The sequence below is a fragment of the Malania oleifera genome, chromosome 8 (assembly GCF_029873635.1).
Source record: "Malania oleifera isolate guangnan ecotype guangnan chromosome 8, ASM2987363v1, whole genome shotgun sequence".
Classification (NCBI taxonomy): Eukaryota; Viridiplantae; Streptophyta; class Magnoliopsida; order Santalales; family Ximeniaceae; genus Malania; species Malania oleifera.
Genome location: NC_080424.1, coordinates 29590200 through 29602956, shown reverse-complemented (window position 1 = coordinate 29602956; position 12757 = coordinate 29590200). Strand labels below are relative to the sequence as shown.

The 12757-nt window shown below is 38.9% G+C and overlaps 1 protein-coding gene across 3 annotated transcripts in view; it reads left to right on the top strand.

Annotated features, from left to right (window-relative positions):
- LOC131162460 (kinesin-like protein KIN-7C, mitochondrial) overlaps positions 1–12757 on the top strand; it is a 104280-nt gene that overhangs the window by 4506 nt on the left and 87017 nt on the right. For all 3 annotated transcript variants that reach the window (XR_009138818.1, XR_009138817.1, XM_058118958.1), the window contains exons 5-6: positions 5583–5648; positions 5737–5790. Coding sequence is in view for 1 of the 3 variants with exons in the window: in XM_058118958.1 (XP_057974941.1) it covers positions 5583–5648; positions 5737–5790 (120 nt within the window). In the remaining 2 variants the exon portion in view is untranslated. The remainder of the gene's footprint in view (positions 1–5582; positions 5649–5736; positions 5791–12757) is intronic.

Below are 12757 nucleotides of genomic sequence, written 5' to 3'. Positions count from 1 at the left end.
TTCCTTTAAAACTCACGTCTGCCCTAGCCACTTTAGTTTGCATGGGCTTCCTTTAAAATCCAATATGGCTTGCATGGGCCTCCTTTAAAGTCCAGCCCTGCTGCATTCTATTTTATTTGCATGGCTTTAATTTGCATCGGCCATGCAAATTCTTCCACACAGCCTTCCAATGCTCCCCTTTGTGCACGGCTGCTCCTGTTTAATTTGTTTGCTGTGTTTTTAGCCAAATGTTGCTTGTGTGCTGGCCCACTTGTGTGCGGCTGCATGCTTTTCTTTTGCATGTTGCTTTTTGACTGCTTTATTATTCTCCTTTTCATTTCTCCTTTAATTCCCGAAAATACCTTGCAATGATTAAACACAAGTGTTCGTAAATTTACGGGCAAAAATAGGATAATGGTCCTAATGGTATCTATTAAGCTCAATGCAAAATAATGTGCATAACGAGGCAATTAATTAATTTTGCAATACCCAATTAATGCAATTTAAACACCTAATTATGTAACTTTGACACTTAATCACCATGCAAACGATGATCTATTGATTCTCCTCTCTTTCTTCTCCTACTTCCTCTCATTTTTCTCAGTTTCTCTGTTTCGCCTGTCTGATCTGTCCTGTATCAATTGTTGTCAGAGAAAACCTTGATTCTCCACCATCCACACTACAATCACCTTTTTTATCCTTGTCATTCAGATGCTGCCTGCTGAACACAGCCAACAGCCCCACAATCAGATCCCCTTCAATCCAAAATGCTGACCCTTTGCCCCTTTAGCAAACCCAGAAATCAAAACCCTGACCCTTTCCCCTTGAGCAAATCTCTAAATCTGCAGACAACCTTGGTGCTGTTGTTAAACAAGAAATGAAGCACAAGACAGCAGGAACAAAAGGGAAAAAAAATGCGGACAGTTCTGAAATTTTGGTGAAGATCCCAGAGAGAGAAAAAAGGAAAAAAGCCTCCTGGTGGTGGCACTGCTGCTGTTTCAACATTGCACCGGACAGGAAGTTTCACCACCAGATAAGAGCCTTTCTTCAGAAAAACCTTGACTAGAACTGGTGACTGTCAGAACCAAACCTCAAATCTGTAACAGCTCATCACCGAACACCCCTTTTCATTGCCGTATTTTGTTCTGGCAGAGAGGAAACAGAAACCAGCGGCTTCCTTTTCATTTATTTATCTTAACGTCGCTGGAACATTCAAGCACTTCGGTTCCTTTTGTCTTCTATCAGAGAGAGAGAGAGAGAGGGAGAGAGAGAAAGTATCTTCCCTCTGCAAATCCTAACAGTAAGTTAGTGCCATATGTTTGTGATTTGTTGGCCGAACCTTAAAAAATCCAGAAACTTCTTGAACCATCTCAGAGTCAGTTGACTCGATATATCTTTTGCAACAAGTGTGGTGAGCTGGTTTCTTGATTCTCCAATAACAAGTCATTGGGATGCAGCACTTGGGTACCTCAAAGGTGCTCCTAGGTGATGTCCCTTATATCATGATTGAAGGGATGGATGGAGATGCAGATGTTGATTGGCCTGAGTGATCCACAGCCAGGTATTGTGTTTTTGTTGGTGGTAACTTGGTATCCAAGAAAAGTAAGAAACAAAGTGTAATGGCCCGAATGAGTGCTGAATCAGAGTATCAGGCCATGGCTCACACTACATGTGAGCTAAAGAACATGTTAGAAGAACTTCTTTTTCCACATTTTTGAACTATGGAGCTGATGTGTGATAACCAAGTTGCTATTTATATTGCCTCCAGCCCAGTCTTCCATTAGCGGATGAAACACATTGAAGTGTAACATTGTTTTGGTGAAACTTGTGCAAAAGCTCATTACAATGGTTCATGTGAAGTTTGAGACTCTGAATTCCAACTTGCTGATTGACTCACTAAGGCCTTGGGATGTGCTCGGGTTAAATACATTTGTAACAAGCTAGGAGTATATGATATCTATGCTCTACCTTGAAGGGTTGAGTTACTAGTTACCGTAGTTGTTAAGTGTTGCTGCTGTGTTAGTAAGCGTGTGTTAGTGGGTGAGTTAGCAAGGGTAATTTGGTCATTTGTTATGTGCTTGGCATATATTATAAATAGAGGGAGAGATCAACTGTAGTGATTAGATCTTCCAATTTACCGTCCCAATTCTTCAATAGTAGCCATGCTAATCCATATAAATTTGTTTCTCAGATTTCACAAATATTCTTCTCACTAGTTAGACATAAAGTTGCTACTGGCAAGAGGATTTTGTTTTAGAAGTATTTTGAATTGCAAAAGCTCATTTGCTTCAAGGTTTTCGCTGTTTTTATTGATCATCTAGTCTCTATAATGCTACCATTGTTATTTTTTTTTAACCTAAGGGAATTTATTGAAAATTTATTTTTTGAACTTGAATGACAGGGAGACCAATGTTATTACAGATGACTGTCCTAGATTTTTTTTTTTTTAGGAGAGAGGGATGGTAGATCTTGGGTTTTGGATTCTTCTAGGACCTTTTCTTGTAAATCATTTTTTATTCATCTCACACGTGTTCCAAATATTGCTCCCTTTCCGTTACATCCCTCCGTTTGGAAGTCCTTATTTACTCCAAAATCAAGGCCTTGATGTGGACTTAATATAAATGATCTCGTTTAGAGGAGAAGGCCAAATAAAGCTTCATCTCCTGATGCGTGTTTGCTTTGTAATTATCAATGTTTTAAAAGGCGAAGGCGTAAGCCTTAAGGCGTTGAGGCTTAAGCATTTTGGGACTGTATTTTTTTTAAATAATTAATAAATAAAATCAATTTATATATAGCAAAAAAATGAGAAAAATTTTAGAATAATGGAGAAAAAAATAAAAACATAATTTTTTAGTATCATATAGGCCAATTTTAGCTAACAAAAACAAACAATACATGTTGAAAAATAACGATGAGCCATAACATTACCAAAAGAAGAGAAAAAGCCAAATTAAAGCGTCACAATGTCTCATCATCTAAGATTCTAAATCTAGATGAACAAAGTTCAGAGGCAGATCAAAGCTTGGAAGGGATCCATGACTCATCGGAGAGAGACGAGAAGCTTGGAGGAATCGTCAGAGAGGGAGAAGGAGCTGGAGGAAAGCTACGGAAGCTTTGCCGAGTCATTGGGGAGGGAGAAGGAGCTATAGGAAAGCTACGGAAGCTTTGACGACTCGTCGAAGAGGGAGAAGGAGTTGTAGGAATCATGGGAGAGCTACAGAAGCTTCGTCGAGAGAGGGAGGAAAGAAGCTTCATCGAGGGGGTTTTGACACTCCAGGCTGCAATTGTTCTTTTTTTTATTTTTTATTTATATTTTAAATCAGGTCCTCCAGAAATGCATATGCCTTCCCAACTGAGGCGTGAAATGTGTGTTTTCTTCCTGAGGCGTACGCCTTTTCCTTTGAGGCCTACGCATTTTAGGCTTTTTGCCTTTCCTGTTATGCCTTAGGGCGTTTTATGCTCAAAACACCTCAAGGTGCGCTTAAGAATGCCTTTTAAAACGCTGGTAATTAGGGTGGTGAAATGCATCTATTTGTTTTTTAAGTTTGTTTCTCAGGAGGTTTAGAATAAGCTGTTTGGTATTCTTGCAGAAGTGTGGGTTTGTGGTAGATTTCTAGTGTATGTTTTATATTTCTTTTAGGGGTTTTAGAAGAGGGGAGGCAAGGAAGGTGGTATGGCGAAATGCTTTGTTGGCAGTGATTCGGTACACTTGGAGGAACTTAATGCTAGAATTTATAGGGGTTTTGCGCTTGCTATTGATCATCTATGGTGCAAGGTGATGTTTTTGAATTGGCTATAATGGTTTTTTTAGAGGCATCATTGACTGATGGTATTGGTATGCAACATTTAATTAGCTTTCCAGATTAAGCTTTTATTCTTTTGCATTTAGTAAGCTGGGTGGAGGTTTGTAAGTCTAGAAAGGAACGGGGGTTGGGTCTTGGTAACTTGGTGTATAAAAACACTGCTCTTTTAGCTAAATGGTTGTGGTGCTTCCCCTTCGAAGATAATTCCCTATAGCATAGATTTATTAGTAGTAAGTTTGGGATGGATGAGAATGGGTGGGATACCAATGCTAGCTTGAGATGTTCTTTGGGGAGTCAGTGGAGGTCTATTTCCTAGATTTACTCTATTTTCACCCGTACACTAAATTTGTAGTGGGGAGGGGATTCTGGATTTGTTTTTTGGAAAGACCCATGGCTCGGGAATGATTCTTTTTCCACTTCTTTTCCTCGTCTTTTTAGATTGTGCTCTAAGCCAAATAGAGTTATTTTATTTTATTTTTTTGTGGATAATGGGAGTGACTTTCCAGTCTCTTGAAATCTTCATTTCAGGAGACATCTGAATGATAAGGAGATGGTGGAGCTGTCTTCCTTGTTGTCCGTATTAAATAATTGCAAACTATCCTTGGGAAGGCATGTTCGTCCTTGGTGCTTTGATCATATGTGGGTGTTTTCTTGTAAATTATTCTTTGACTTTTTGACCTATTCAAAATATCCCTTTCCTCTTTATTCTGTTATTTGGAAGGTTAAAGTTTCCCAAAAATTAAAACATTTACTTGGTTGATTGTGTTTAACAAATAAACAAAATTGATAACAACAACTTGCTGTAGATTAGGAGACTTTTGAAGGCTCTCTTTCTAGATGTTTGTGTGCTTTGTTATAGGAATTCTGAAACAGCCTCAAATCTCTTTTTGCATAGTGATTTTGCAAGGAGGATTTGGAATAAATTGTTCAGTTTTATGGAAGAGAGTTGGGTTTGCCCCTGTTCAGTGGAAGACTTGTTAATCACTTCTTTTGCAGGCTTTCAAAGTAGGATAGGCAGCTATGTGGAAGTGCAGCGAGTATGCAGTTTTATGAGGTCTTTGGTTGGAAGTGGGATGTACTGCATGGATTTTTTTTGGGAAGAAGTTGAATTTGTATTTGGTGTGGGAAAAGATTCAATTCTTGACTTCTTTGTGGTGTATCAGGTTGGAATTTTTAGAGAAGCTAACTTTCGGGATTTAAATAGGGATTGGAAGAATTGGTTGGTCTGATTTTTTTTTTTTCTTGTGGATTGTTCCAGATTTTCTTGGGAGCTGCCTTATTCTTCGCCCTTTTAAATTCTATTCCTGTTATTGAATTTCTTTTGCTGTCCGAAAAAAAAGAAAGAAATTGTATGCACTAGATGGCAACAAGCTTCGTCATGTACTCTCCATGGAGAGAAGTCATACTTTTAGTGAAAAACGTGCAGCATTCAGAACTTTAGTTGCCATTAAATCTGATAAAAAATCTTTCTTTTTGTCTTTAGTGCTTTGAGTCCATTCTAGGATTTGACATGACTAACAGGTTTACTGTGAAATTTTAAGTATTGTTACTTATGACTGGCTTTGTCCTTGGCCAGCAGGATATCCTTGCGGACTCCCAAGAAAACAATGACATTTTTAATTGTTTCCATAAGCAGCTTTTAATAATTTGTTTAGAAGAAGGTTTTTTTTTTCTTCTAGATAATACATTTTTATAGGAACCATTCATATCTCTGTATAATTTCTATTTTTCTTGATAACAGAGTACTCTTAAATTTTTTCAGACTATTTAGATAATTTTTCTGTTAAATATTGATTTTAGGGGGAGCAAAAGTCACCAGGAATTATTCCATTGGCAGTGAAGGATGTTTTTGGTATTATACAAGAGGTAGTGGATTGATAGATTTTTTCTGTTTATTCTAAATATTTTCCACAATTCTCTTTGTTTAGTGGCTAATCTTTATTCCACATTGCAGACACCAGGGCATGAGTTCCTTCTTCGTGTTTCTTATCTAGAAATTTACAATGAGGTTGGCTTTATTTCAGTAGTTTTCACATGATTTGTAGTGATTTCTTTTTGATTCTTGTGATGTCTACATACATCAATGTTTTCCTTTAGAAGGTTATTTTAAATGTGCTGGTATCCTTGGAGTTTGTTCTTAGTTTAAAGGCAGGAGGAGGAAGACAGTATTTTCAAAAGACAGTTATTTTTAGGTTTATCCTCTTTTTTTTTTAAAAACGGATAACCATTTTTTGTCCCTGCAAATGATATGCAACTACTGCTAAATTTATGTACAAGTATGTTGATAGTGAATAGTGATCATGTTCATGTTATGAATTTGGGGAAAACATGTGTTTTTTTTATCCTTTAGCTAGCAAAACTGGACATCAGATATTGACCTGCAAATAGTCATGTTTTTACCGTGATAAAGACCAAGAAATAATTCTTTCGAGATATTTTTTGCTACGGTGTTACCATGTGTTAAGGTGTACTATCACCCTTCTATGTGTGATATATGTTATAAATACGATGGGAGACCTATTCTAGCTATCAGAAATCTCTTTTTTCCTAAACTCTGTTCTTGTCATCATGGTATCGGAGCAATCATTGAAGACCTAAAACCCTATGGGGGCATTTGGCTCATGTTATCCTAAACGCCCTGAAATCACTTTGGATATCTTATGCTTCGGAATAGGATTACTATGTTGCAGGGATATTTTTGTTTGGTATAGTTGTCATGATTCCTGGGAATATTAGATCACAGTGTTTGGCATAACATGGGTGTTCTATTGTTATTTTCAGTTAGGCTGCTAGAATACCCACAAACCAGTAATAGTTATAATTTTACATATATTCTTGTAATGTGCATATATGATAATAATTATAATAATCTTTAAGAATATCTTTTTAGTAATAACAATCATAGTAAAGAAACTAAAATTAATTTGAGTGATATTTTTATGATAATTAATAACTAATAATAAAAGATATTCAACAGTATTTTTGCAGTAATAATCATAAAAATGTAAAGAAATAATAATGATAATGATAATTTTTAAAATTAATTTCTACCATGATGGTGATGATTAAAAAAAAAGGAAAAAATCAAGTAGGGGTAATTTCATTGGGAGCAATGGATGGTAGGCATAATTTTGTACCATGAAGCTTGGTGCCCAAGATTATCTAGGGGAGAGGTGGGTTTTGAATACCCCTGTTTGGAGCATCTTGTATTTTCATAGAATTCACAATGCCTAACATGTAGGATTCCTACGGTTTCTCAAATGTGGGTATAGGTTATAGTCTTGGGAATATTGCTGGATAACTAGATCCAAATGCTCATTAAAGCGTTACCACCACTAAGCGGCTACCAAACCAAAACCCTAGGCTTGTTACCCACATGATTCTCCTGTGTCCCATGAGAGAGTCTTGATCTTGGACCAGCTGGAATATTCGCTGATTTCCAGTATCGTTGCTAATGTGAGTACTGCTATGGTTCAACCACATGCCTGCTCAGAATTTATGGATTATGCCAACCATGAAAAAAGTCATCGTAGCCCCCCACCTCACGTGCTGATTGTGACCTACAACGTCAACTCCAACACCACATGGGGGCATGTGGGGCTCTGTTAGGTCTTGCATTGCCTTGATTTGTTTTTGTATGCTTTGATTAGCTCCAAAATCAAAGCATGTTATTTCTCATGCTAACATGTTTGTGCATTGGGCTTTGGGGCCAGCTTGTTTTGGTATGCTTTGATTCACACCATAATCCATGCTAACAGGTTGGTTTTCCTGTTATCATGTTCGTGGATAGGGATTCATGGTTCTTTTTCTTGCTCACATTCAGGTTTGTTAGACCCTGGTATTTGTATGTAAATTGTTAACACTTGTTTTTAGTGCTATATGGTTGGTTTTCTGATGTGGGCATTTAGTTTTTCTTTGGGATGGTCTATGAATCTCAAGAATTTAGTTCCCTCTGTTTCCACAAATTACTATAGAAAAGTTAACTGGTAAATTGGTAATAACTATTTGCAGTCGTCCAAAGCCATCGAGATTTATTTGACGGGTCCAGGAAGTTTGAAAATCTTGTTCCAGGGCCTAATGATGACAATAGGAAGGAAATATGGATTCAAGAGGATGGATGAATTATCTTGTAGTTATGGAATTCCATAAAAATCTAACTAATAAGATGTGCATACACTTCGATTCTTGGAAGAACTCTTGCACTATATTAATTGATTCATATGTATGATCACTTCTTTGAGTATCTTCAATTGTAAATGGTGTTAAGCTGAAATGGAAATGGAGAAAATATGGAAATGAAGAAAATGGAAACGCTTTGAAGAGGATGAGCTGCAGCGGAGGAGAGCGTGCCAAATTCATTCCATAAAAAAAACACAATTATCACATGCTCAAATAATCCATTAAAAACCATGTGCTCATTATCCATTAGAATGCAATAACTCCTTTCCTTCTATATCTATCCTATGTATCTATAAATAAGAACATTTGTACCGTGTGAAGAGTGCAAGTGAAGTGAGTGAGCGAGGAGTGTGAGAGTGCTGAAGGTGAGAGAGAGAAAAGTGTGAGAAGAATTGAGTTGAGTGTGTGTCTCCTCTTGTTTTTCTACCAGATTATAGTATATTCGGTGTGCTCCGTGGACGTAGGTCAGATTAGACCGACCCACGTAAATCTGGTGTTCTTATTTTGTGTGATTATTTTGCTTGTGTGTGTGATTATTGTTCCTAGATCCCTAACAAGTGGTATCAGAGACAGGTTGGAGCAAAGTCGCCAAATCAGAGCAAAATTTCCAAATTGGAGCAGATTGGAGGTTCCAGGAGCTATATTGTGCTAATTACGTGTCTAAGGAAAATTATGTCTAGGAAAGTGGGACTTAAGTGGTCCATTGTGACCCCCCACTTCTCTGGGAATTTACCTAGTGTAATTTAGCACAATCATCACTGGGGTCCACTGCCACATCAGCAGACACGTCAGCACCAGGCTCCACTACCACGTCAGCACTAGGCTCCACTGTCACGTCAACAGGCACGGCAGCACTAAGCCCCACTGCCACGTCATCATTTAGCCCCATTTGCCATGTCAGCGCCACGTCATCACTGGGATCCCACATGTCACGTCAGCAGTTTGTTAACAGCATTAATTAACGTCGTTAGTAACGGCGTCAGAATATTCTGTTAAGCGGGAGTATATTTCGTTAAGTTTAATGGAAAGTTGACCGATTTTGACCAGAAGGTTTGACCGGATTTTCTTTGAACGACTTGAACCATTTCTAAGGTTTTCAGCCGTTTCGAATCCAATCGTGCTGTCCATTTGAGTTGATTCCATCTCTAGATTGACGAATCGAGATGTCGAACGAAAATAGCTCAAAGATCGAGTTATTGAACGACACCAACTTCGGTTTCTGGAAGATGCAGATCGAAGACTACTTGTTTGTTAAGGAGTTGCACTTACCATTAAAGGGAAAGCCAGATTCCGTGAGGGAGGACGAGTGGGAGTTGCTTGATCGAAAAGCTTCCGGAGCTATTAAGATGACGCTGGCAAAGTCTGTTGCCTTTAATATCAAGCACATGACAACCACCAAGTCTCTTATGGATGTGCTTTCCAACATGTATGAGCTGCCATCGGCCCAATAAGGTACACTTAATGAAGAAGTTATTTACCATGAACATGTTCGAAGGTGAAAGTTTTAGTAGACATCTAAATAATTTTAACGAGCTGTCCAACTCGCCTCAGTTGAAATCAAGTTTGATAGTGAGATCTGTGCCTTACTGATTCTTAGTCAATTGCTTGAGAGTTGGAAAAGTATTGTTACTGCGATCAGTAGTTCCGCAGGAAAATCAAAGTTGAATTTTGATGAAGTCGTTAGCATGATTTTGACGGAAGAGATCAGGATGTCAAACACTGCTTCCACTTCAAGTTCAGCATTGAATGTGGAAAGCCGAGGGAGAGATTCATGGAAAGGAAGCGAGCATGGCTGATCAAACAATCGTGGCAGATCTAGGTCCAGGTGATCCAAATCCAGAAATCCCAAAGGTTCCCAGGGCACAAAGAACATTGAGTGCTGGGAATGTGGAAAGTTCGGTCATTTCAGAAACCAATGCAAAGGTCCAAGAAAGGAATATGAGGCGAAGACAGAAGCAAATGTTGCTTCAGAAGAAGGTGATATGTTGATATGCTCTTTGGAGAGCAAGAAGGAGTCTTGGGTCTTAGACTCTGGAGCCTCTTTTCATGCCACTTGGAGTAAAGATTGCCTAGAGGAGTATATACCAGGTGACTTCGGTAAAGTATACCTTGGCAATGATCAACCTTGCAACATAATTGACAAGAGAATTGTGAAAATCAAGTTGAACGGGTCAGTATGGAAGCTGAAGGATGTCAGATATATTCCAAACCTGAGAAAGAACTTGATCTCAGTTGGTCAACTGACAGATGAGGGATACATCACAACATTCATTGGCGATGAATGGAAGATTTTGAAGAGTGCATTGACGATTGCACGATGTAAGAAAAGTGGAACGCTTTATGTGACTTCTAATGCATGTATGTCTGTTTCAGTTGCTACAGGAAATGTCGATAGCAACATTTAACATCAATGACTTGGTCACATTAGTGAGAAGGGACTCAAGGTGATGAACTCAAACGGAAAGTTGAGTGATCTATGGTCAGTAAAGATTGATATGTGCGAGGATTGTATACTCGGGAAACAAAAGATGGTTAGTTTCTAGACATTCACTAGTACCCCAAAGAAGGAGAGACTTGAACTAGTCCACTTAGATGTATGGGGACCGACGATCGTCTCATCCCCAGGTGGAAGGAATTACTTCGTGACGTTTATTGACGATCATTCTCGGAAGGTATGAGCTTACTTCCTAAAATACAAATCTGATGTCTTTGATGCTTTTAAAATTTGGAAAGCAATGGTTGAAAATGAAACTGGTTTGAAAATCAAGAAACTGAGAACCGATAGCGGTGGTTAGTATGATGACACTGGTTTCAAGAAATTCTGCTATGAGTATGGTATCAGGATGGAAAGAACTGTGCTAGGTACGCCTTAGCACAACGACGTAGCCGAGCGGATGAACCGAACATTGACTGAAAGAGGCAGAAGCATGCGTATGCAGTCAGGCTTACCAAAGCAATTCTGGGTAGAAGCAGTCAATATAGTAGCATGCTTGATTAATAGGAGTCCATCAGTACCATTGGACAACAATCTACCAGAAGAGGTATGAAGCGGAAAAGAGGTGAGACTTTCACATTTGAAAGTTTTTGGTTGTGTAGCATATGTGCATGTTAATGATCATGTTAGAAACAAGCTTGATCCAAAGTCTCGGAAATGCACCTTCGTCGGTTACGGTGAAGATGAGTATGGGTATCGCATTTGGGATGATGAAAACAAGAAGGTGATCAGAAGCAGAGATGTGATCTTTAATGAAAAGGTGATGTACAAAGACAGACACACAACAGAACCCGCAGAACTAGTTCAAAATGAAACAACCTATGTAGACTTGGATGATGTCCTAGAAGGTGTCAGGACACAACAGCGAAACACTGAAAATCCTCAGGCAGAGGAGACATAACAGCAAAATACCTAGATTCCTCGAGCAGAGGAATCTGTGGAGCAGGTTGCCGCACCACCGTCTCCTACTATAGCTCCAGAGCTTAGGAGATCTTCTCGGTAGCATGTACCAAATAAGAGGTATATGAATTATTTACTTCTTACAGATGGAGGAGAACCCGAATGCTATGATGAAGCATGTCAGGCGGGAGATTCGAGCAAGTGGGAACTTGCAATGAAGGATGAGATGAAGTCCCTCAACTCCAATAAAACGTGGGAACTAGCTAAGTTGCCCAAAGGTAAGAAGACTCTTCACAACAAGTGGGTATACAGGATCGAAGAGGAGCATGACGGATCCAAGAGATACAAAGCCTGATTGGTAGTCAAAGGCTTTGAGCAGAAGGAAGGAATTGATTACACTGACATTTTTGCATCGGTTGTGAAGTTAACAACCATTAGATCAGTCTTGAGCATTGTTGCCTTAGAGGGTCTACGTCTCGAGCAGTTGGATGTGAAGACAACATTTCTTCATGGTGATCTTGATGAGGAGATTTACATGCACCAATCAGAAGGATTCTCAGTAAAAGGTAAAGAAGATCTTGTGTGCAGATTGAAGAAGAGCTTGTATGGTCTCAAACAAGCTTCTAGGCAATGGTACATAAAATTTGATAGCTTTATGCGTAGAAAAGATTTTCAGAAGTGCAATGTCGACCATTGTTGCTTCTTCAAGAGGTATCATTCTAGCTATATCATACTATTGCTATATGTCGATGAGATGTTAGTTGCAGGACCAGATATAGGAGAAATCAGGAAATTGAAGCAACAAATGTTAGAGGAGTTTGACAGGAAGGACTTGGGTTCAGCCAAGTAGATACTTGGAATGCGGATCTCCAGAGATTAGCAACAGGGAACGTTGTTGTTATCTTAGTCGGAGTATATTAGCCGTGTTTTACAGAGATTCAACATGAGCAGTGCCAAGACAGTAAATGCGCCATTAGCTGGTCACTTTCGTATCTCCAAGGATCAGGCTCCCAGATGGATGAAGGGAAGGACTTCATGGCTAAGGTACCTTATGCCTCATCCATTGGAAGTCTCATGTATGTCATGGTTGGTACCAGACTAGACATTAGTCAAGCAGTGGGAGCTGTCAGCAGGTTTATGTCAAATCCAGGGAAGACTTACTAGGAAGCAGTGAAGTGGATTTTGGGATATCTTCATGGCATTGATAAGTGTCTATGTTTCGGTAAAGGATATTTGAAAATTCGAGGATATGTTGATGCTGATTTTGCAGGAGAAATTGATTATTGCATAAGCACCACCGGATATGTGTTCACTGTTGGCACAACAGCTGTTAGTTGGATTTCACACATGCAGAAGATTGTTGTTTTATCCACTACAGAAACTGAGTATGTAGCAGTAACAG